The sequence below is a fragment of the Xiphophorus couchianus genome, chromosome 15 (genome assembly GCF_001444195.1).
Source record: "Xiphophorus couchianus chromosome 15, X_couchianus-1.0, whole genome shotgun sequence".
Classification (NCBI taxonomy): Eukaryota; Metazoa; Chordata; class Actinopteri; order Cyprinodontiformes; family Poeciliidae; genus Xiphophorus; species Xiphophorus couchianus.
In genome coordinates, this window is record NC_040242.1 from 11318422 (window position 1) to 11344296 (window position 25875).

General features: G+C 47.1%; 1 protein-coding gene across 1 annotated transcript; it reads right to left on the reverse strand.

The window, feature by feature from the left end:
• Positions 1–129: 129 nt before the first annotated feature.
• Positions 130–25579, reverse strand: LOC114158568 (pro-opiomelanocortin-like). Its single transcript, XM_028040190.1, has 3 exons — positions 25283–25579; positions 4046–4184; positions 130–1094 (listed from the first exon to the last, which is right to left on the reverse strand). Exons 2-3 carry the CDS (start codon positions 4163–4165, stop codon positions 504–506), a joined length of 711 nt encoding a protein of 236 aa, XP_027895991.1. The 5' UTR covers positions 4166–4184; positions 25283–25579; the 3' UTR covers positions 130–503.
• Positions 25580–25875: the final 296 nt, after the last annotated feature.

The window sequence follows — 25875 nt, forward strand, 5'->3', positions numbered from 1 at the left end:
AAGCCACATTACAACCACAAACCTGAATGTATTTGTCTTTTTTAAGATAAGCAAAATGGCTGTTAGCAGAAGTTGTTAATAATCATAAAAATGTGTTATCTTGAAGATGAAATCAGTCTGAATTGTCAATTGCAAAAACTGAATATTTATTTTCAGAATAAATTACAAAAAGAAACCAGTCTGCCACTAAATTACTTCAACACATAACATCCACAAAGAAATATTTGAACAGATAACACATTTAAGTCATTAACTGAGTTTCCAATAAGAGTTACTTTGAACCTCTCAAGTAATTTCCAAGAACTTAAAGCAGGTTGTGCTTTTTTGTCTTCATACAGAGGCCTTTAATGAAATATTAGGCCCCAAAAATGGCATTCTAAAGATAGCAACTAATTTCTGGAATTTACATTAAGACATATGGAAACTAGCCAAGAGTAATTTTAAATTCACCTCTCTGATCTTATTTTAGTACCTTTACTCTATATGGTCTACCTTTTTTTTTTTTAGCCCATTATCGTTTTCACATCCTTCACTAAAATGTTCTTGAATAACTTGGACAGCTTTTCCCGAGGTTTCTCCTCCCACAGCTTCACAAACCCATTGTTTTGTTTGGATGCAAGCGGGCTGCCCCATCTGAAGTGACTCATCCTGTAGGTCTCGGCTTTTCTCTCTGGTGTGGCCCGAGACCTGAACCCGGCTCTGGACCCGAGCACATCCTTATTCTGATGCTTTCCTTTAACAACGCCTCCCTTTGATTCAGCTTTGTTCCAGCTCAAGTGCCTGCGCGCCCGCAGGGGAAAGACCTCCTCATCCACAGCAGAGGGGAACACTTTAACAGGCCTGCGCTTTCGGCCGAGAGGCTTCCCCCAGCGGAAATGCTCCATTGCATAAGAGCGGCGCTGGTCATCATGGGTTTTCAGATCTCCCTCCGGTACTTTGCCTTCAGAAGCCAGAGTGGAGAGAATGATGCTGAGCAGCAGGTCACCCGTATGGCTCTCCTCAGGATCATCAAAATCATCATTCTCCTGCTGATCTGTGACCCTGGGTGGCTTGGTTTCAGGCTCGATTGCAGAGGTGCAGAGGTGAAGGCAGTCCTGTGGGTGGGGGAAACCACACAGAGAGCAGCAACATATAAAAAATGCTATTATCTGTTCTGTTTTAAGCACAAACACTTGAATGGTTCAACAAAACCATGAAACATTTTTATTTAAAGTGTCAGCTAAAAATTTAGCGAAAAGATTTCACACTTGGTGCCTGATTGAGCTTCATCTAATCATACATCCTTAAAATGCAATAACCTCATTGCTCTCTCTTAAACCTATACTTACAAGTTCTGGCTATTCTATAATATAGATTTTTTTGTCTTTTAGAGTTCCCCTTATATTAATCTGGATGTACGCTTTGACTCGCTGTTATGTTGAAAAATTAAATTCATTTTAACTTTTTTAAGTGTTTTCTTTGGAGAGAAGAAAACCTTTCAACGCTTCTCCTTACTCCAAATATGTGGGAACTACACGAGATACTTATCACATGTGGAAAACAATTTGTCCTTGTTGGAAACTGCTGCAGATCCTACAGTAGCGCTGTCAGCAATGGGCACCTGATTATTTTATAAATGCAGTGAGCAAATTTGGAAAAGAAAAAAAAAAAGGGACTTTTACTCTTTCATGGCTGTAAGTAACTTGGGTGGACCAATCTCTTTGAGATGAAGCACTTTTATTTCCCAATCAGGCAAGAGGATGGGATTAAAATTAGATGACTGTTTCCAATATTTATTTATTTTATTTCGATTAAAGAAAATACTCGCAACAACAATTTACAGAGAATTTAGAAGTCTGTGACTGCAGGAAGTGAACAGATTTCTTTTGGTCATAAAATGGAGGAGCAAAGCATTTGTTGTTCGGGGGCCAATGCTGTCAAGCTCTCGACCGGCTTCCTGTCAAGCTTGTAGGTTTTCTTCTCAATAACTTTGGAGAAATGTTCTGTTTTAATGTTACTCCTTCCAGATTGTTCCTCCAGCATATCCCACCTGGCCCATTCCTTTGAATAACGGGGTACGTCTTATCCTTTGCGACCTCTCTGACAACTATAACTCTGGCTTAAAGTTGCAAATGTGGGAAAATGAGAAAAATGCTTCAAGGACAGATGAGCTCTATTTCTGGTTAAGCATAATCAGTGGAGCTAATGGCAGATGTGAAATGAAGCAGACCATGAGTCAGAAGGAGCTTCAGAAAGGTACGCATACTTTTCCGACCAGCTTTAGTATTTTAGGTTTTTTCTTTTTTTAATATATGACAGGTTATTTTGTCTCCTCCACTTGGGGCAGGACACCCCCCCTGACCCGGAGAAGGCACTCTACCCTTTTCCGGCTCAAGACCATGGCCTCGGATTTGGAGGCACTGATCCCCATCCCGGCCGCTTCACACTCGGCTGCGAACCGATCCAGCGAGAGCTGCAGATCACGATCTGATGAAGCCAAAAGGACCACATCGTCTGCGAAAAGCAGAGATGAGATCCTGAGGCCACCAAATCGGATCCCCTCAACACCTTGGCTGCGCCTAGAAATTCTGTCCATGAAAGTGATGAACAGAATCTCCGGGTCAGGGGGGGTGTCCTGCCCCAAGTGGAGGAGTTTAAGTATCTTGGGATCTTGTTCACGAATGGGGGAAGAAGGGAGCGGGGGATCGACAGGCGGATTGGCGCAGCGTCTGCTGTCAAGCGGGCGCTGTACCGGTCCGTCGTGGTGAAGAGAGAGCTGAGCCAAAAAGCGAAGCTCTCGATTTACCGGTCGATCTACGTTCCCACCCTCATCTATGGTCATGAGCTTTGGGTCATGACCGAAAGAACGAGATCGCGGATACAAGCGGCCGAAATGGGTTTTCTCCGTAGGGTGGCTGGGCTCTCCCTTAGAGATAGGGTGAGAAGCTCAGTCATCCGGGAGGGACTCAGAGTAGAGCCGCTGCTCCTTCACATCGAGAGGAGCCAGTTGAGGTGGCTTGGGCATCTGGTCAGGATGCCTCCTGGACGCCTCCCTGGTGAGGTGTTCCGGGCACGTCCCACCGGGAGGAGGCCCCGGGGAAGACCCAGGACACGCTGGAGGGACTATGTCTCTCGGCTGGCCTGGGAACGCCTCGGGATTCCCCCGGAGGAGCTGGAAGAAGTGGCTGGGGAGAGGGAAGTCTGGGCCTCCCTTCTGAAGCTGCTACCCCCGCGACCCGACCTCGGATAAGCGGAAGAAGATGGATGGATGGATGGATGGAGGTTATTTTGTTTATCTGTTCATTTGAGATAAACGTCCCACCATCTGTGGAAAAAGCCTGTGAATTATTTATCATGGTCTCATATTTTTATTTGTCAAAACCCCTCCATCTTTACTGGAGTGTGCACACTTTTAAGTGCTGCTCTGTGTGTTTTGCTACTAGTTTATAGATGGCTGATTTATAACTAATAGGAAACTGTTTCCTTCTTTTTGAACTGCTTTTATTATCTGACCATCTAAATGATCTCCATATTTTCTTTGACTAATAAGGAAAATTAAAGCACAAGAATGATAAATGAGCATTATTTTAATAATTCATCTTTTGGACTTTTTTAAAATAGCAGAATTAACATTGAATCAAAGGTAAATTATTAAAACTTGTAGCATTTCTGTATTGAAAAATAACTTCCATGGCTGCTTAGATTTAAATCTACTTTCTTTACCAAAGTTAAACAAATTTTATTCACAGTGTAAAAAACAACAATAAAAAAACATTTGGATAATCAACTCTGTCATTTCTTTTAATTAAATAATCTTCCTGTGTAACTTTAGTTTGTAATGGTGGAAAAAGTACATAAGTTAAGATGTCAAGAATATTCAGAAGGACTTCATGTTCTTTAAAAATTCTTTAAAAAGATGAACCAGAAGAACCTGCAGAGCTTTATTTTCTATCATTGTTCCAAATTTTGATGTTATTATGTGTCATTATTTTGTCATTATGGCAGAAAATGACAGGAAATAAGTGACCAGGCACAGCAAATAGTGCTTAAAAATAATTTGACTTACCTGTATTATGTCCTTGTTACTCAAGTCATTGCACGTAGAGCTCTCTAAGCACACTGAGCCAGACCCAGAGCTGCACATAAATCCCATCAGAACCATAAACAACCAGCACTGACACACCATCTTCTTCTCCAACTCAGAGCTGGAAAAGACAAAAAAGAAAAGAAAAAGAAGCACAAAGTTTTTAAGAGCACTGGAAATGTTTCTGACCCAGCAGAGGCAAATCTTCACTTGATCACAGGGGAGAAGAATTTTCCAGTCATTAGAAGAAAAAGAGTCTTTTGATCTTTATTCTTGTGTAACGCATTCCTGCCTTAAATAACTAAATTTGCTTCAATGCTGTATTTGAGATGAGATGATCTGTATAGCTACAGTATGTGTCATGGTTGAATAATAGCTGAGCTCAAATACCAGCGGTGATCATTCCTGCTGGAGAACGCATGGTAGCAGATGGTCGTGTTTATCACATGCATCTTATCTAAAACTGGTTAGTGACAGCAGAAACGTGACAGATTTGAAAAGATTTATCAAAGGGGATACAGGGTCACTTTTAAATGTTTCACATCATCAAATAACTTACTATAAAAAGAACTTGAGTAAATACAAAATGCAGTTTTCAAATGATAATGCAAGTGAGGATGTAACTTATCAAGTGAATTCTTTAATTTTTTTAAAACTAATTGACTATTTTTGGTTCGATTTCACCATCTACTTGACTGACACACTTGTAGGATCAAAAGAATGACTTTATTAGGACCTGTCTGACAAAATGAAATGGGCAAAAATATCTGAAAAAGCAGCGCATCATTTTCTGATTGACAGATATTCAAAGGCCTGACAAAAATGACTCAAAAGTGCATCAGTGACGCATCTGGGAGATCAAAACACAACCCAGAAGAACTATTGATGATCCAGAGACTTTTGGGAAACTATTCAGTTTACAGATACGATGAAAGCATTATTGGTAGAACTTTGAAATTTTCTCTCTATCAGAAAATGTGGAAGGAGAATGTGTAGCCATCAGTTTGTGATATGATCCAAAACAAACCAGCAAGTTTACCTCTGAACAGCACATGCTTAAGAAAACAAAATTAAGATTTTACAATGGTCTAATCAAAGTCCAGGCTTGAATGCTGTGGCATGACATTTAACAGGCCGCTCATGCTTAAAATCCCTCCAATGTGGCTGATCTACAACAAGAGACAAAATTCCTCCACAGTGACGTCAAAGACATATTAAGATTTACCAAAGATGTCTGATGAAATTGTTGCCGACAAGGTGGCTATTAACTTTTTCCACACATGGTTGATTTGAATAGTCTTTTTCACTTTTAAACAATGCATTAATCATTTTAAAAACTGCATTACAGCTTTACTCTGGTTATCTAACCAGGGTTGTCTTGAGAAGCTGATGACCAAGACACACTAAACCATATCTATGAGAAAAAAAACATCTGGTGGAATCCCCTGAGAGACGAAGCTTTAACTCTCATCTCCGGCAGAACTTTGAACATGTTCCAGGGAATATGGCGGACATTGGTTCTGAGTGGACCATGTTCCGTGCCTCCATTGTCAAGGCTGCTTATCGGAGCTGTGGCCGCAAGGTTGTCGGTGCCTGTCATGGCAATGGACACAATACTTCGAAGACCTCTTCAATCCCACCAACATGCCTTCCATTGAGGAAGCTGAACCTGTGGACTCTGGGTTGGGCTCTCCAATCTCTAGGGACGATGTCGTCAAGGTGGTTAAAAAGTTCCTCGGTGGCACGGCCCCTGGGGTGGATGAGAATCGCCCGGAGTTCCTTAAAGCTCTGGAAGTTGTAGGGTTGTGTTGGTTGACGCGACTCTGCAATATTGCATGGACATCGGGGGCAGTTCCCCTGGATTGGCAGACTGGGGTGGTGGTACCCTTGTTCAAAAAGGGGGACCACAGGGTGTGCTCCAATTATAGGGGGGTCACACTCTTAAGCGTCTTTGGCAAGTCTATTCAGGGGTCCTGGAGAGGAGGGTCCATCGGACCCTCCTCTCCAGACGTCCAGACCTTCTCTCCAAACCTCAGATTCAGGAAGAGCTGTGTGGTTTTCGTCCTGGTCGTGGAACACTGGACCAGCTCTACACCCTCAGCAGGGTCCTGGAGGGTGCATGGAAGTTTGCCCAACCAGTCTACATGTGTTTTGTGGACTTGGAGAAGGTGTTCGACCGTGTCCCTCGTGGAGCGCTGTGGGGGGTTCTTCGGGAGTATGCAGTACCGGGCCCTTTGACACGGGTTGTCAGGTCTCTGTATGACCAGTGTGAGAGTCTGGTCCTCATTGCCCGCAGTAAGTCGGGCTTGTTTCCGGTGAGAGTTGGACTCCGCCAGGGCTGCCCTTTGTCGCCTATTCTGTTCATTATTTTCATGGACAGAATTTCTAGGCGAAGCCTAGAAAATTGAGGGGATCTGTTTTGGTGGCCTTAGGATCACATCTCTGCATTTTGCGGATGATGTGGTCCTATTGGCTTCACCAGGCCGTGATCTGCAGCTCTTGCTGGAGTGGTTCGCAGCCGAGTGTGAAGCGGCCGGGATGAGGATCAGTGCTTCCAAATCTGAGGCCATGGTCTTGAGCCGGATAAGGGTAGAGTGCCTTCTCCGGGTCGGGGGCGGGGGGTCCTGCCCCAAGTGGAGGAGTTCAAGTATCTCGGGATCTTGCTCACGAATGAGGAAGAAGGGAGCGGGAGATCGACAGGCGGATTGGCAAAACGTCTGCTGTGAAGCAGGTGCTCTACTGGTCTGTCGTGGTGAAGAGAGAGCTGAGCCAAAAAGCGAAGCTCTTGATTTACCGGTGTCAAGAAAACTGGTAGGGGGTTTGAGATCTATCCAGGTACACGCAGAAACAGGTGCATGAAAGCCTGAAGGAAATAAAGCAATCTTGTGTTTTGATTTATAATGATTGAGTGTTTTGATAATGATTAAGTTGAATATGGATGAATACAATAGGTAAAATGACTGTATGTAAGTAATCACTGAATGATTTACTGAATGATTCTGAAGTGTACGAATCATGATCTGTAATAACATGACGACAATGAAATGATTAAGGTTTGATGATTTATAATAAGTTAATGAGGTGATTAATGCTTATGATTAATGCTTAATGGAAATCAGCACATAAGTTTTTAATATTTGACTGTGTTTAAAAGTTAATCAGAGAAAAGCACATAGTTTTTAATGAAAAAAAAGGAGAAGGGAAACTTGTGAGTTCCTGCTGTCGCAAGCAGTTCTGAACAGATGGCCAGACGCACAGGATGGGTGGGGTGGTATGGTTGGCTAAGAACAACACGCTGAGGAAAGGACGGTACTTTCCATCCCAGCCGGCAGACAGGAGGGGCCGAAACCACGTAAACTAACACTCCCCATACGCATATATGGCAGAGAACTGTATATAAGCAGACGGAAAAGGAGAAGTTCTTGTTCTTTGTCTGCGGCACCGAAGTAGAGCTAACAGAAGAAGCAGATCGAGGAAACAACAGTAGACCACACCCTGGAGCCACGGGAGAAAGCTGAAGCTTCGTGCCGCCAAAGGGAGACAAGTTCCAATCGTCCAACCCGGGTTCCTGATTCGATCGTCGGTCTTACCTCAACCCAAACATTGCAACAGACTTGGAGAAAGGACAAAGGTCCCGGAGGGATAAAAGAGCTGGGTTTTCAAAAGCAATTGAACCCTCTCTACTTTGCTTCCATTCTAAAGAGGATTTTTTCACACAAAGGATAAAGACTCAGACCAAGGTTTTCGGACGTTCCTGTTGCCAAAGATCCACCACCAACTGGGTATGAGTAGAATTCGCTTCCTAAAAAGCTATCTCAGAATCTGCGACATAGGTTAGGGAAAGAGACAGGAGGGTATGATTATACATGTTGATCTTATTACACTGCTCTTGACTTGTATACAATTGATTATTGATTTGTATGTCACATACCCCTGCTTAAGCTTGCTTAATAAATTCTTACTCTAAAATTCTAATGAAGTTGGTGGACATTGGAATTAATTGAGTCATTTAATCATTTTTCAGTTCTTTTAATAAAGGTAAAACTAAGGTACATGGTTCTAGTGAAAAGGAGGCTTCATAATTTCCTTTGGTGAGAGTAAAATAATGACCCAGGGACTTACATCCAAGTCACTAAATTTTATCTAGCCGGTTCCAAGAGCAAGTTATATTTTAGAAAGCGAGCTACCGTTAACAGGAGTGGTTATTGGAATTACGCAGCTGTGAGGGCTACTCAGCTGACTGTTTCTTAACTGAAAAGGGTCGTAACTTCTGGATTGGAGGTAGTTAGAGCTAGACGAATCGCTTTCGACACCAGTTTAAATAGATTATCTCTTATAGATCTTTTTTAGGGTAATACCCAGGTCTTAGAGATTTTCCGGACCTGTTAGACAGAGAACTGGTCAGTAGTCAGTCCCGGAGGGTTGTGATGAAGTGGGCGGGGCTAGCTATTGCAGGATAACGGACATGGCGCCCAACGTGGGGCGGAGCCAAGTAGGCGGGCCCTAATAAACCAAGTCAGTAAAAACAGAAGTGTGATTCTGAATAGCTCACTTGGATGGTTAACTCTGAGGGAATAGAGTTAACGGTGACTGATAAGGCCGTCGGTCACAACCCTTGCAGTAACTGTATAGCATGCAGGTGAGGGAAAGCTTCTACTGAGGATAAGTGATAGTATCCAGACAGTGAAGCCAGTAGCCAACACAGCCTGGACCCATCCCTACTCAAGAGCGCAAAGAGAGGCTTTGGGGGATAGGCAACTCGAAGACAAAGACAACTATGGATGACGAAGAAAGGGGGGAACTGGATCCCCTGCAAGAGCCAGCAAAGGGACAAGAGGCAAGCAACATCAGCCGGGATGGAGAGAGTCATCAATCCCATCTTTCCCAATCCACATTATCACAATTGCCTGTATCGTTGATATTACTCGGTGATGGATTGGATTCCTGGATTGAGGTAATTAGGAGGGTTTTCTTTGAATCTCACTACACCATCAAAGAGGACATGGCACGGAACTTAATGAAGTACCTGGTGCAGACTCGGATATACTTTTGCACACAGCTTAAACATGGTCACCGACTGGGAGTCGTTAAATGCCCGGTAAAGGTAACCAAGAAATCGGAGATCAGAGAATGGCTGGAATGGTTCGCTGAACTCCTTGAAGGATGGACGATTGGTGAGCTGCGGATGGTCTACAGCCCCTCCGAGAAATACGACAGCCTAGTGAAGACAGCTACATTGGCAGCGGGCATCGAAGGGATCCTGGTGAACCCTCTCGCCAGTGGGGTGCGCAAATACAAAGAATATACCGTGGTTCTGCAGAGACTTTCGGCCTTCAAAGAGACCCGAGGGAAAGAGCAGGCCCCAGACAAAGCGGAATCGGAGGTAGCTGAGGCCCCCTCTCGACTGCCCAGCAGAGCCACAACACCGACTAACCAGCCGAAGCAAGATCAGCAGGACCTGATAGACCTGACGGAAGGCGATGACGATATCCCAGCTCGACCGGGAGCATCGAGGAACGACGAGATCCCCTCTGAGCAGTCAGAAGAGGAAAATCACGAGGGATCGCTCATTGACGGTTTCGCTGAGGAACAGTTGGAGCAAGCGGCCAGGGATTGGTCCCCTCGACGGGGTCAGGAGTTCGGGTTTCATCCCCGAGTCCACAGCACGGAAAGGAGGCAGCTACTGCCACCTACGAAGACTCCAGCGGGCAGCAGCTCCGACGAGGACGGGGAGGAATCGGATGAGGAGCTATGGGACCCCGGCCGCCCTAAAAAGAAGACCCAGAAGTCGGATGTTTGGAAGAGCACCCGAGAGTTGGCCAAAATACCATCAGAGACCATCAGCTTAAGGCTACAATCCGGGCTCATGATTTACCAGTTTATTGGAGGAATATGGGACCTTGAGGGTGACGGGCTGATTGTGTTCACCAATGATAAATACAAGATCCACAATCGAAAGTTTCGACGCAGCCTTAAAAACCAAGCTGGGAAATATTACCAAAAGGATTCAAAGGTGTTGGAGGCTTCCTGTAGTGAAAAAACTAGAGGAGACGTAGTGATGATGAAGGGCTACAGTCTCCCTTATGGTGCCGTAATCCTGGTCCCAATTGATGTTTACAAGAAAGGAGAGAGTCTGGAGGAGTATCGGAAGAAGATGTGGCATGGACTCGAAAGGGGCCTGGTGACCGCCAGCAACGAAAACATGAGAAGGGTGATGGTGAGCGTGCAAGGACTAAGATCGGCAGATTTGCCAGGGGACACCGCCAGGGCGGTCACAGAGAACGGAGTGGTGAACATAGCCAAGACCAACAGTCATTTCTTTGTGTTCAAAGAGGTGGTGGTGGTGGTTGACCCCCGTATGCATCGACTCCGTACGGAGCAAGGTGTACGAATGGCAACTGAAATGGAGGAACAATGCCGCATCAGCCACCCAGCAAAGGAGATCAAGAAATATCCCTTAAAAATACCCCAGAGTGGAGTTTCAAACACCACCCAGACCGGCACGGCCAAGGTTATGGAGCCACTCAGGATAAAGTTAAGGGAAGCACCAGTCGGGCCAGAGTCCCAGGCCGCAAGATATGTCAAAGAATTCTCATTCGAGGGAAGCAGCAGTGAACTGAGGCAACCCAACACGGACAGAGTCAAGAATGAGCAGCCGACGGTCCAGAAAGAAGTAGGACCGATGAAACCAGCCAAGATTCAACCGCTAAACTCCCCCAGGAGGGAACCTCTTAGACAACAACAGTATGAGGACATCAGCGACTCGGAGGAAGGAGAAGAGCAACAGGAGATCGAACATTCTGAAGAAGAAGAAGAAGAGAGTGAACACGACAGCATCTTCTCCGACCCAAAGCAACCACCGACAGGGCATAAGACACTCCGAACAGGACAGCACCGAGGAAAGAAGAAAGAAATAGAAACCTTTGACATCGAGGGTTCTTCTGAGAGACTGGCGAGAGACGTGACCTGGGGCCCTGTACAGGCTAAAGACGGACGGCGTACGTATGTACCAGAGGTCGGTCAGACAGAGTACCAGATTCCAGCAGGATGGGCCAGCAGGCTGGGAGACAAGGTGCTGCTCGAGGTAGAAGCGACAGTCGGAGAGTGGGCTAACATCCTGATGACACCATCCTGCTCTACCCTGACAGCACACTATTCCCTGACCACCAACTTCAGGAATGCATACATGGGAATTATGTATGATGTGATGCTGCGACGACTGAAGAAAGCGGCCTACAAGTACTCCAGGGAGACTCGACAGAAGCTGGACGAGGTGTCGGCTGATGAGGAGGAACCTCAGGCGACGTCTTCAGAGCCAGGACCACAGATCCCGCGGGGACCACAAGGAGTGTCAGCCCAGCCACCGGCCACTACTACCGGACAAGACGCATACGCAGAACTAAAGAATCTAAGGCTGGTGATTCGTAGTAAAAACGCAGACGAAAATAATGAGGAGTATTTGAAAGATGTCTGGCCAACTGTGCTATCTACCACCAACCACGAAGGGGCCAAAAAGTTGTGGCTGACCAGCGTAACTGCAGACCCGATGGTTGGAACAGAGTCAGCACAGAGCAACTATGAGAGATTGGTGTTGGAGGACATGGACGACGAAGAGTCCCAGGTGAAGAGAGCTAGAGGACGGCTGGACAAAGGAAGCCGGTTGGAGCCGCTCTGGCATACACTAAAGCAAACCGTTTCTCCCGCGAGGTATGTGAAGGTACTGCGTGAGGTGACAAAGGGACGAAGAGGAGAGATTGTGTTTGTGAAACTACCAGTGAGAAGCACAACCGTGGCCCAGATGGATGTGGCAGTGCAGGGATTCGACCTGGAGCAGCAGTACTACGAGGACAAAAGGAAGAAGGAGGCTAGCCAACCAGCCAAGCCACCTGGAAGGGTCAACATCAGACAGCCATCCAACTTCCAGAACAGGCCGTTCCCGTAGGGCACACAGCCATCCAACTTCCAGGGCCGGCCGTTTCAACAGGGAGCACCACCATCCAATTTCCAAAACCAGCCGTTCCAGCAGAAACCACCAGGACCAAAAGGAAGACCGACCAACCCGCCGGCTTCGCAAAATCAGCCAGGGAAAGGTCAGTTCCTGACGGATGAAGAATATAGGAAATTGAGCCCAGAACAAAGGACGGCCCTCCGTGAGTCCCGTAAAGCCGGGGCCGGAGGGTCACCAAAGTAATGGCGTCCAGGTCGCGGGTCATTTTAGAAAATGCCTACTGGGAAGGGGACGAAATCTACGCCAAAGTGGAGGGAGTACCCTACCTGGTGGACACCGGAGCGGAGGTGTCTATGACCCGCAAAGACCTAGAAACAGCAGGACACCTGAAGGTTCAGTTTGCTAATGGAAAAATAGAAGAAATGCCATACGGGACATGGAAAGGAGTAGTATGGGTGAAAGGTCCTTACAATCTACTCACAGTAAAAGACTTAGATGAACTCAGTAAAAAGAAAGGCACACATCGCCGACTAGAGCGAAGGCTGACGAGCTTGAAAGCAAGGTTGGTGAAAGTCGGCCCGACCCAAACCGGATCCGGGCAGCAGGACTGGTACAAACCGATTGACATACCAACGGTGACAGAACAGAAGCTCGCAGAGAGTGACTTCTCCCCGGCTGGGAAAGAGAAGCTGCGTGAGATCATCGTTACAGCGCAAGTGGCACGGTTCAAGAACGATTGTGGGGATTTGGGTCCAAAGTTTGTTCATCACATCGAAGGTGGGGTTCATCCACCTGTTCGGCAGTACCCGCTGAATCCGGGAGCAGTCGAGGAGATGGACAAGATAGTGAAGGAGCTGAGCGCCATGGAAATCATCAGAGAGGAGCTCAACCCGATCACCAACAGCCCCATCCAGGCGGTGAAGAAACCTGAATCGGCTGGAGGGGGTTGGAGACCAGTTATCAACTTCAAGGCCCTGAATCGGAGAACAATAGCAAACCGAGCCAGTCTAATCAATCCCCAAGGAGCGCTGAAAACTCTTCGAGTCAAGAAGTTCAAGTCATGCATCGACCTAGCCAACGGATTTTTCTCTCTACGCCTCGCCAGACAATCTCAAGGTAAAACTGCATTCACCCACAAAGGCAAGAGCTATGTGTGGCAAAGGTAACCCCAGGGATACAAGAACTCCCCAAACGTGTTCCAGTCAGCAGTGATGGAAGTACTGGGGGACGTAGGTGCAACTGTGTACATTGATGATGTCTTTATTGCTGATGACACAGAAGAAGAACACCTACGAAGATTACAAAAAGTGGTAGAAAACCTCACCAAGGCAGGTTTGAAGCTAAACCTCAAGAAATGTCAATTTGGACAGTTCCAAGTGAATTATCTGGGTTTCCAAGTCACGTCGGACTTGGGACTCTCAGATGGGTACAGAGAAAAGCTGATGAACATTCAACCACCTCAGTCAGAGAATGACTTACAGAAAATATTAGGACTATGCAACTACGTCCGGGACCACGTACCCAACTATCAGAAGTATGCCAAGCCTTTGTACAAATGCCTGAGAAAGAGTGAGGAGGACGAAAAGGACGGAAAAAGACCCTGGGTTTGGACAGCAGCGAATCAACAGAACCTAGAAGAATTGAGAAAAGCCATTCAAGCAGCTGTGAGACTGGAGCCAAGAAGTTTGTCGGAAAGACTGGTGGCAGAAATCAGCTGTGAGAATGACGATGCCATGATCAAAGTGAGTAATGAGAATGGAGGCTTGGTTACCCTGTGGAGTTACACCCTGACTTCTGTCGAGAGGAAATATCCGCAGGAGGAGAAAGAGCTAGCGGTGTTAGCTCGTTACTGGGGTGTGCTGAAGGATCTAGCACAAGGACATCCAGTTAAAGTCATCACACAGAGCCAAGTCCATAAGTATCTAAGAAAAGGTACCGTGGAAAGTACTAAAGCAACTAACACACGGTGGGGAAGATGGGAAGACATCCTGCTGGACCCGGAGCTTGAGATTGGGCCAGCACAACCCACCAGTAAGAAGAAACCGCCAGAGACATCTGAGAAGCCAAAACAACCGGAATGGACAATCTACACCGATGGATCCAGAAAGGGGTCCGACCAGTCGGCATACTGGGGATTTATTCTGAAGCAAGACGGCAAGGAAAAATGCCGTCAGAAAGGAAAAACTCCCGGTAGTGCTCAAGCCGGAGAAGTAACGGCCGTACTGGAAGGATTGCTGGAGCTGGTGAAAAGGAAAATCAAGAATGCCAGGTTAGTAACCGACAGTTACTACTGCGCTCAAGCCCTTAGAGAAGACTTGGCCATTTGGGAAGAAAATGGTTTCGAGACAGCGAAGGGCAAGCCAGTGGCACACAGAGACTTGTGGAAAAAGATTGCTGAGCTAAAACTACAATTGGAAATAGATATTGAGCATCAAAAAGCACACACGCATGAGGGAGCTCATTGGCGTGGGAATGATGAAGTGGACTGTTATGTCCAGCAAAGAAAGATCGTCTTTGTCGGTACCGAGAAGTGGGACAGCACTCCCAGAGGACGGGAGGTCCCAGAAGAGTACGTGGTCGAGGTCGTGCGGAGCGTGCATGAGGCCCTTGGACATGCAGGCGTACGACCTACCCGTAAGGAACTGGAGGAGCAGGATCTTTGGATCCCAGTGAAACAAGTCCAACGCGTGCTAAGGGACTGTAAGGTATGTGGACAATACAACGCAGGTCGCCGAGGGCAGCGGATGGAGGGGTTATCCATCAAAAGCACGGTCCCCTGGGGTTCAGTCTGCATGGATGTTGCAGGCCCCATGGGGATAACAGGAAGAAGAGGTGAGAAGTACCTCTTAGTGCTGGTGGATTCTATGTTGGGGTTTGTAACTACAAAAGCAGCCAGGAAAGCAAACGGCAATAGTGTTGTCGGCATGCTGGAACAAGTATGCAGTGCCCTGGGAATCCCGAAAGAGCTGCGCACGGATAATGGGACTCATTTCCGTAATTCACAGGTTGACCAATGGTGCCAGAAGTTTGGAGTAATGCGAGTTTACTCTCCACCCTATACCCCACAAGCTAACGGAGTGGTGGAACGAGCCATAGGGTTAGTGAAAAGCTGGATAGCTAAAAATGCTAACACCAACAGTTGGAGCACACAGGCGGTGGAAATAGGGCAGGCCCTGAACGACAGAAGCAGAGCCGAAAGGCCCGCCCCTGCAATGGAGCTCAACCAACGGCCGTTCACCACGAAGGAAGTGGGGCGGAGCTCCAGCGACAAAAAGGAGAAGCTGACGCCCAGAGTGCCATTCCGAGAGGGACAGCGCGTGTGGGTCAAAGCAAGAGAGCAACCTGTAAATGCAGCAGTAAAACCCAAATTTGAGACCACTGACATCGTCAAGCAAGTACTGGATAGGAACACAGTATTGCTGAAAAAAAAAGGGATTCAAGGAGTTGAGCAGCTCAAGCCAGTTCCTGACTAAAGTGAAACAGAAGCCGGTGAAATGGCCAGTGAATCATGTACCATTCCACCCTATATCGAACTGGCCACCGTGAAAGGGGTGGTTATAATTAGAAGAACACCTTCAGGGATTTGGGCAGGACGAGCCCTGAAGAAATTGGATTGGGCTAAAAAGGGAGTCCTGTCGGAGGAGCGAGAGATGCTGATATGGGCAAGAGCTAAAAGTCGCTGTCCGGTTTGTTTAGTAAACAACCCACTCCCCATCACCTGGGAGGGACCGGGCCGTGAGAAACCCAGGCAACAAGGAGCCACCGCAGAGATACTACAACATCTCCGCGTCTCTCCGGTTACGGTTTTGAACAACACCATCTGTGGGAACTGCCGGGTAGGTTACCTGCCCCGACTTCAGTTGGAGACCCAATGGAGCTGGCAGAATGAAGAACCAAAAAGCTGTTATTGCGTCTGGGATGGGGACGATCTCCATCACTGTTCTACTTGCGAAAACCAGCTGGGGAGAGGAGAACTGACTTTGACAGGTCAGGCTGAGGGATGGCAGGTGACGAGGTTTTACAGCTCGCTGCGATATTACAGAACATATGGACAAGTACAACCAAATCACGGGAGCCCCATACCGATAATATTACCGGGACCTTCAGCTCCCCCAAACACCCCGGAAGAAGCGGATCCATGGGTGTGGAGGAGGGAAGAAGGGCCCCATGATGTCCTGTGGGATTCTGTTCATGCTGCCTGGCCATATGAACCTGCCGGAGCATCCCTGTCATTTCCACCATTGAACACCAACCACTCCCCTGTGATCTTCCGGGTACATCGGCCTCACGCGTACCAACCATCAGCTGAGGGGCTAAGTGCACTCCCAGATGACACCAGAGACCAAGCCGTTAATGGGGGTTGGACAGGCCCCTGGGAGCTGACCACATGGGCACATCTGATTTTGGAAGTCATCAATGACTGCACAATTCCTGTGGTGGATTTACCGGACGTGCCAAGGGAAGATGGGGTACGCCGCTCAGATATGTATTACTACACCACTGAGGTGGACGGGTGGGGCAGCAATGCGGTAAGACCTAAGGAAAAGTCTTGCCTGTACTGGATAACAGCGGAGTCTCAGTTTCGGGATGGAGTATTGCAACACCCGGGAGGCGTGGCCCACAGAGCGGGTACACCCTCCGATCCTAGCACCTCCTGCCAAATTCAGCTGTCAGTGCACATGATCACCGTCCCCTTTAAAGGAATCTACTCCGTCGGAGCAGCCATCAAAGTGGTGCCAGACGAGCAGAATTACGCCACCGTGTCCTACACCGAACCGGAGCCTCCTAAGAAGAAATCCAAGACCCACGCCTGGCAGAAGCTCGCTTCAGCATTTCCATGGAGGAAGAAGAACCAAGACTAACGGATAAACCGGAAGGGGGAAAACGAGTCGCCAAGTCCCAACGTCAGTCGAAACTCACAAGACGGAAAGGTACAAGGGTTTTTGTAACTAAAATGTTCAAAGTAGGAGCTGGAGTCTCGTCGGGACTATCAGATAAAGGTCCGTTTCTAAGACTCCCTACTACCTCTATACTACTTGATATGCCGAGAGAAGATTTCACTCCTTCCAATCCGCTCACCGAAGCATATTTTCTCAAGTATCTCATATATCTTCGACCCACTAATTTCCAGTGTACAAAACAGGTAGGGGACAGTGAAGAGTACACGCCACCCCCTCCAACGAAGCCACATTTATTCATCCCTACTGCACCGCCTGCTTGGCAAGGACGAGGGTCCAATAACACGGTCCATTATGCATCAATTTCACCTATGTGCCCAAGATCTCTGCCGTGGACTTTTAATACAGTGTATCACAGGGTGCAGGGGATCGAACTACGGATAAGGTGGGGTCCCCATTACCTTGAGCCACTGCAAGGACTGTATTGTGAAATTTCGCTTAATGACATGATTATTTGGACCACATCACCAAGTATGGCAAAAACCATAGTAAAGAGGGAAATTAATCCAGAATGTTATATATTTAATAACACCAGGCTTCCATTGAAATTGGAAATAGACAGGGTTTACCCCAATCCGCCGCACCAGAGGATTTTTACCCCGTCAACCTGGGGGTACCGCACCAGACTAACTTTGCATGGGCAACCGTTGTACACCTACATCTCAGTACCCGCCCCAATAGGGTACAATCACGAATCTTGGTATGACCAGGCGTTGAAAAACGGCACCGCCCAAGGCCCGTTTCCTCGGCCGCACTATTGGAGGGTGTTCCACTGGAAGTGGGTGTGGAGGGGGTTGGAGCCCGACTTGCCCTACCCCTCTCCTATATTTACAGCCTTGCAACACGGAAGAGCCACCAGACGGGTTGCGAAGAACCCTGCTCACCAAGGCTGCATCAAGGCTTTAAGGAAAATTTGTACAACGCCTGATGCACCGGATCCCAGAGAATCACTAATCTGGCCAGGATGGATGCCATCGGCATGAGGCGCAAGCCTACAGACCAGGGTTGGCTGGACTCAACATCGGATTCGGACAGCTCTACTGACACTGACGACGACTCGGACACCTCTAACGAACCTTTGCTACGGAAAACGACTACGATAACAGGAAAATCCCTTTGCCTGAAAGGGCTGCTGACGCTTCTTGCTTTGCTATTTGCTGCTGCTGTACTCGCTACGATCTTCTACTTCATCGGAGTTGAACCGTGGTACCTTACGCATACAAAGGTCACTTATGGACATTCCAAGTATGCCACCTTCAACTGCTGGAATACAAGCACCACGGCTATTTTTGTGCCATGGGACAACGAAACTTCTGCCCAGAATCGCACCGGATTATTCGCCAAAGAAAACGGCAAAAAGTATGTGGAAAGCCGAGCCTACAAACTGAACGACTCCTCCCTAGACGACCTTCTGAATCGGACCTGGGAGATCTACGCCTATGACTTCCTCGACACAGGAGCACTCTGCTGGATACGGGTTCTACAACGCAAGGAACGACGGACCGTCAGGTGTAACTGGATTCATCCGGATCGAGGATTTCCAGAATGGCATTGCAACATGGCTTGTCGATCACTACTAATGTTGCCGAACCAGGGGTACTGGGATACCGAAGTAGTATACCCGGCCCCGCACAGGTCCTCAGGCTGTCAAACCTGGCTCCCACGAGGGGAGTTTTGGGGTGACTATCACCTAAATTGCAGAGAGGATGCCAACATTACAGAACGACCGCAGGTTAACAGCACCTCCCGAAACGACTTTCTCGATTGGGCAACGAGGCCGCCCCCCAATGACAGTTTGACTAACATTACGGCCTTCCTGATTCGACAAGGTCCAACACGGTTTATGTACCAATCTGACCAGCAATATTGTTATAGGAACCACTTTAGGTGGTTAAGTGCCTGCCTCTGGAACAAGTTCGTCAAATGCAAGGGCCAAAACTACATTGTTACAGCTGTAGAAGAATACCGGTCGGATTTCTGGCACTCTGTACGATCAATACGGACAGAAATTGAAACCTGGCTAAATAACACATTCCCATGGACGTACATAGCCAAAGACCAAACGTTCTTCGAGGGAGACTTCCCCGAAGGAGCGGTTCGCTCTCTTGCTGGGTTAGAGGACTTTCACATTGCCAATTTACGTACACAACCCCTTCCAACTCCTGATGACCTTCTGAGCGCTCCTAAAGGCGACTTTGCAAAGATTGACAAATGTGTTGCGCGCAGTATCTTTGACAGCCTTAATAACACTTGCTGGGTGAAAACCCACTCGTCACCACGATGTGACCTCGTACAAACTAGCAAGACCTTCTATTCCACCTGGAGGTATCACTGCCCTGATCCTGACGTCCTTCCGACCGCTAAATGGGCTTTACGGGCCTGGTATGAGGATTATACTCGGAATTGGGACTGGGAATGGTGGGGACTTCAGCAAAAAGAACTTCAAGCCTGGGTTATACCCTGTCTCCGTGAGTCTACCAATTATTGGATCAAATACCAGTACCTCGCCACAGTTTATTCTAAGGACCGCATGATTTGGCCTGGGGTTTTTTGGAGACCTGAAAACTACGTCAACCCCAGACCCTGGCGCATGACTTGTAAAAATAACACGCGACAAGTCCTTGAGTGTGTCATAAGTTTAGCTAGAAGACCCTGCCACGAGGTTCGAGGTTGGGAGAGCTACTGCAGACAACATTATGCCGATGAGTATGACACTCACTCTTCAGAAGTTACTTGGCGCAAAATCAATGGTACATGGCGGAGGGCTATTGTGAGCGGAAAGACCTGTACCGACGCAATCCTAGGTTACCACCTCCAGAAGCGCAAGAGTATTCTGGGTCTGCCAGTTCCCTTCATCCCAAACCCCCTTATAGCCATCGCCGAAGGACATGCTTTCCGAAAGAGTATATGTGATGGGAAAGTAGACCCCGGGTTTGACTGGATTGGACCTAATCTTTTGTATTCCAACCTCACCTGCACAATCTCTAAGGAGATTTGGCAGAAATGTGGCGAAGGAGCGGACCAACACGACTGTTTCTGGTATGAAACTATGGGAGCAACCATCGTGACCGCAATCACTGAGGTTGTCGAAGAGGCTGCTAGTGTGGTGGAAGAAGGCCTCCACATTGTTGAGCAATGGCTGCTAAGTGCGCTGAGTATGCTGTGGCCATACATCCTGGGTCTACTGGGAGTGGCCGTGGCTTTAATCGTCGGCAAAGTCGTCCTGGAGGTGTGGCTGAAAGCACTTTGTCGTTGCAAGAAGAAGGAGTACCAGCCCCTCCCCCCGAAGGAGGAGCCTGCTCCTGCATAAAAGACAGCTGCCGTGTGCCTGCGAGCCATTCAATCCTCGCTGCAGCTGCCGACAACATCGGAACCAAAAGAACCACCATCGGACATCATGGCATCTAACTCTTCAACCAACACATCGAACCCCAACTCACTTTTTGCTCCAATTCAAGTGAGTACCCTTGAGCACTTAGGGGTTACCCTGGCCTGGGTACTCTACTGCCACACTGGTTCCTGGCCCAGGGGACATCCTATGAGGATCTTCGTTGCGCTACAAGGATATGTCAAGCTTATCCTACGACCCATCATCCTCCAGAAGTGGGGGTTAGCTTCATCTCTCTTCGCTTGTTACCTGATGGGCCGTACCCGCATCAACTGGCGCAGGGGCGTTGTGGTCTGTCTATGGCTCGTCACCGATACCACAGCCCTCATAATGGAGTTGGTCCTTGGGGGTCGTCAAGCCACTCGAACCGCCCCACTTAAGATCCTCACAGCTATTCTAGAAGGGCTCTTCGCAGTATCTATCCTCGTCTACTTAGCGCGCCAAGCCTTGTCCATCAAAGGTCGGGGCAGGCGCATATGGCTACAAAAGTGGATAGTTCTGGCTCTTTGGGCAACGGTTTGGGGGATCTTGGTGGTCCTCTACTGGCTTCAGGAAACCTCTGACCTAGCCATCGTTGTATGGATGATGACCTACGCTGCAATATTCCATGATTCCGCTCATGTCTATGATTGGGGCGAACCAGCTCCAGATCACGACATTCCGGTTCCTGTGATTAATTCTCCCTGGCTGGCAGCCCAAGCAGGCACACGAGCTTAAACCAGCTACACTCTCTGCTCTCGCTTTTGCATATTCGTTGTGTTATTGTTAATCCGAAACCCTAATCGTGAAGTTACCTAGGTTGCTGTTTCTTCTCAGGCACCAACCTGCTGTGTGGGATGTGGGATCGCCGCAGAGTCCTATGGATTCATATGGGTTGCATCGTCCTCCCGCTGGTGTCACCGTTGCGTGAGCAGCCGTATCACCGATGTAACGGCAATTCTCTGCGCCACAGGGCAAGGAGATTTGCCTTACATAGCGGCCTCCACATCTCGATCCCTGGAACGGGTGCACAAAATAGTGTGGACCTCTGCCTTTGGCCAAGAAGACGACGCCCTTACAACATCTCCAATACGCACGGGACTCTTGCTGCCCGTCATTCAGAAGTTATGGGAACACCAGCTTACTCGACAATGCCTGCCAACTCTACACCTTCTCGATGGACGAGTTGTGGCAGTAGGCGAGTACCTTCCACCAGCGTGTCCCGTGTCGCTGGATATGTTTATCGATGTCGGATGCCAAACCAGCAGTGCGACTAACAGAAAAGGTACCCAAACTGAGATTCTCAGTTCATCTCACCAAGCGTGCCAGACAGAAGACACCCTCTTCGTGTCATCCCCTTCACCAGATCCGCCTTCCACCGATATGGATTTTCAGGATCTACTGACTGAGTTGGAGGGATACTGTAACAACCCACCAACACTGCCAGACTCTGAGATGGATCTGTCTTCGCTTCTGCAGTCTTCCCTGGAGGACATTAGCCCTCCCGGATCAGCAGGATCTCCACTTCCTCCACAGTTGGACGCCGAATGCTGGATTTCTCCGCCGTCCAATCTGACAGAGTATGAGGTTGTGGATACCTGGACACCATCATCATCTCCGGTTGCCTGCTACGAACAGGACATCTTGACTGCGGATTGCGGTGATGGACTTGACCTCTTTTGACTTCGGACTTTGTGTTTTCTGCGATGCACCGTCCGATCTCAAGGAGGGGGTGTCAAGAAAACTGGTAGGGGGTTTGAGATCTATCCAGGTACACGCAGAAACAGGTGCATGAAAGCCTGAAGGAAATAAAGCAATCTTGTGTTTTGATTTATAATGATTGAGTGTTTTGATAATGATTAAGTTGAATATGGATGAATACAATAGGTAAAATGACTGTATGTAAGTAATCACTGAATGATTTACTGAATGATTCTGAAGTGTACGAATCATGATCTGTAATAACATGACGACAATGAAATGATTAAGGTTTGATGATTTATAATAAGTTAATGAGGTGATTAATGCTTATGATTAATGCTTAATGGAAATCAGCACATAAGTTTTTAATATTTGACTGTGTTTAAAAGTTAATCAGAGAAAAGCACATAGTTTTTAATGAAAAAAAAGGAGAAGGGAAACTTGTGAGTTCCTGCTGTCGCAAGCAGTTCTGAACAGATGGCCAGACGCACAGGATGGGTGGGGTGGTATGGTTGGCTAAGAACAACACGCTGAGGAAAGGACGGTACTTTCCATCCCAGCCGGCAGACAGGAGGGGCCGAAACCACGTAAACTAACACTCCCCATACGCATATATGGCAGAGAACTGTATATAAGCAGACGGAAAAGGAGAAGTTCTTGTTCTTTGTCTGCGGCACCGAAGTAGAGCTAACAGAAGAAGCAGATCGAGGAAACAACAGTAGACCACACCCTGGAGCCACGGGAGAAAGCTGAAGCTTCGTGCCGCCAAAGGGAGACAAGTTCCAATCGTCCAACCCGGGTTCCTGATTCGATCGTCGGTCTTACCTCAACCCAAACATTGCAACAGACTTGGAGAAAGGACAAAGGTCCCGGAGGGATAAAAGAGTTGGGTTTTCAAAAGCAATTGAACCCTCTCTACTTTGCTTCCATTCTAAAGAGGATTTTTTCACACAAAGGATAAAGACTCAGACCAAGGTTTTCGGACGTTCCTGTTGCCAAAGATCCACCACCAACTGGGTATGAGTAGAATTCGCTTCCTAAAAAGCTATCTCAGAATCTGCGACATAGGTTAGGGAAAGAGACAGGAGGGTATGATTATACATGTTGATCTTATTACACTGCTCTTGACTTGTATACAATTGATTATTGATTTGTATGTCACATACCCCTGCTTAAGCTTGCTTAATAAATTCTTACTCTAAAATTCTAATGAAGTTGGTGGACATTGGAATTAATTGAGTCATTTAATCATTTTTCAGTTCTTTTAATAAAGGTAAAACTAAGGTACATGGTTCTAGTGAAAAGGAGGCTTCATAATTTCCTTTGGTGAGAGTAAAATAATGACCCAGGGACTTACATCCAAGTCACTAAATTTTATCTAGCCGGTTCCAAGAGCAAGTTATATTTTAGAAAGCGAGCTACCGTTAACAGGAGTGGTTATTGGAATTACGCAGCTGTGAGGGCTACTCAGCTGACTGTTTCTTAACTGAAAAGGGTCGTAACTTCTGGATTGGAGGTAGTTAGAGCTAGACGAATCGCTTTCGACACCAGTTTAAATAGATTATCTCTTATAGATCTTTTTTAGGGTAATACCCAGGTCTTAGAGATTTTCCGGACCTGTTAGACAGAGAACTGGTCAGTAGTCAGTCCCGGAGGGTTGTGATGAAGTGGGCGGGGCTAGCTATTGCAGGATAATGGACACCGGTCAATCTACGTTCCCACCCTCACTTATGGTCATGAGCTTTGGGTCATGACCGAAAGAACAAGATCACGGATACAAGCGGCCAAAATGGGTTTTCTCCATAGGGCAGTGGTGTCCAAGGTCGGTCCTGGAGGGCCGGCATCCTGCACGTTTTAGTTCTCTCCCTGGTGGTACCAACAACCTTTAGGTCTTCTAACGAGCCATCATTTGAGGCAGGTGCGTTAAACCAGGGAGAGAACTAAAACATGCAGGCTGCCGGCCCTCCAGGACCGACTTTGGACACCCCTGCCATAGGGTGTCTGGGCTCTCCCTTAGAGATAGGGTGAGAAGCTCGGTCATCCGGGAGGGACTCAGAGTAGAGCCGCTGCTCCTTCACATCGAGAGGAGCCAGTTGGTCAGGATGCCTCCTGAACGCCTCTCTGGTGAGGTGTTCCGGGCACGTCCCACTGGGAGGAGGCCCCGGGGATGACCCAGGACACGCTGGAGGGACTATGTTTCTCGGCTGGCCTGGGAACGCTTTGGGATTCGCCTGGAAGAGCTGGAACAAGTGGCTGGGGAGAGAGAAGTCTGGGCCTCCCTTCTGAAGCTGCTACCCCCGCGACCCGACCCCGGATAAAGCGGAAGAAAATGGATGTGTGGATGGATCGATAGCTGGAGGAAATTTTTTTTTGCCTTCTTTTCTTTTGTTTTATATTATTAAATCTGAAAATTTGCTTGCTTTTTTCTGTAATCTCCTTTTAAAGGCAAATTTGAAGCAATGAAATAATCATGAAGAAGCTGTTGTTGTTTACAGCTGCCTAAAACCACACAATAAAGAAATAATGATGATGATTACATTGCTGTGATTTATTTAAGTGAACAAAATGTGCTACTTAGTGCTAATACAAACATTTGCAGCTGAAGAAAGATTACTGAGGCTACCATATTCGCCATCTTGAGGACATGTAGAAGAAATTGACTTTCAAGGACTTTTCAATGTTTAAAATCCTTCTCAAGTAAAACTTTCTTTCCTCACTTTATTCATTGGATTTAAAAAAAAAAAGATTTTAGTTAAAAAATTATAATTTTCTAATAATTGTACTCATTATCAAGTTTTTAAACATTTAAAGTTCAATCAGAACTTTTTTTTACACTTTTGTTTTCTGCAGTTTCCTGGGTGATTAAAACAGGTATCAAGTGTGTGAGATAATAATCTTGTCTATGTTGAGAAATTGGCTTCTGGTGCTTTTTCCCCTCCCTGCTCTGTTACTGTGACTCCTTGGTGGGCTTTTTGTTTTGTAGCTCTGGCAGAGACTCATCTCTTCCTACAGCATGACTCACTCAGCTGAGATCTGCACTAATATACGCACTTTGATCAGAGGAGCCTACAAAGCTGCAATAAAATGAAACACTATTTTTTCCGCATAACATTAGAAAACAATCAAAATCAGACCTTAAACTTTTTCAAACATCTGCCCAAATGCACTTCAAGGTGCTTGCCATTACATTTGCTGCTATTCATATCAGTGCCATTAAAATAAATTATTATTATTATTATTTTTACCTTTTTCGAAATTCTTGTTTTCCCTTCTTGCTTCCCCCTTCGGTCTTGGCTCCTCAGATCTTGCAGACTTCCAGTCACTCTCCTGCTCCAGCTTTCTCTGTTCCCAGTAATAAAATGCTCAGTAGGAGATAGGCTCGCTGTTGCCTCTTTTGACGATGAAAGCTCTTTTTATAGTTGCAAGAATTAAAGAGTGTTGAGTCTCAAGGCCTCTGGGTGTGATTGAGGTGCGGCATCAACTTCTCTGCTCCAAACGGGGAGGAGTGTGTGCGCTTTTGCGCATGGCCACCCACACGGCTTCTGATCGATACTGCGAGCTCTCTTCATCCCAGAATTAAAAAAAAGAAGAAATTAAGCATGACTGAACGACTTACCTTACACACTGTGCTCTTTATATTTTCTTATTTTCATGCACTTCTAGAAAGCCTCAAATTTCCCAAATAAATGTTTCTTTGGGATGTTTTTGTTCTTTCCAGTCATTTCTTGAATTGAAGTTCCCTTTTAACACATGGCCGTTAAAACAGCGGCTCTTTAGCTGTGAACACTGGAAGGTCTGGGTCAGAATCCTTAAAAGGCTTAACCTAATTGCTCATGTG

What these genes read in the sequence shown, in the direction of transcription:
- LOC114158568 (XM_028040190.1), bottom strand. Translation starts at nt 4,165, where the DNA reads ATGGTGTGTCAGTGCTGGTTGTTTATGGTTCTGATGGGATTTATGTGC. An exon ending in GTAACAAGGACATAATACAG is followed by an intron (nt 1,095 to 4,045) that starts GTAAGTCAAATT and finishes CCCCACCCACAG; the next exon opens with GACTGCCTTCACCTCTGCAC.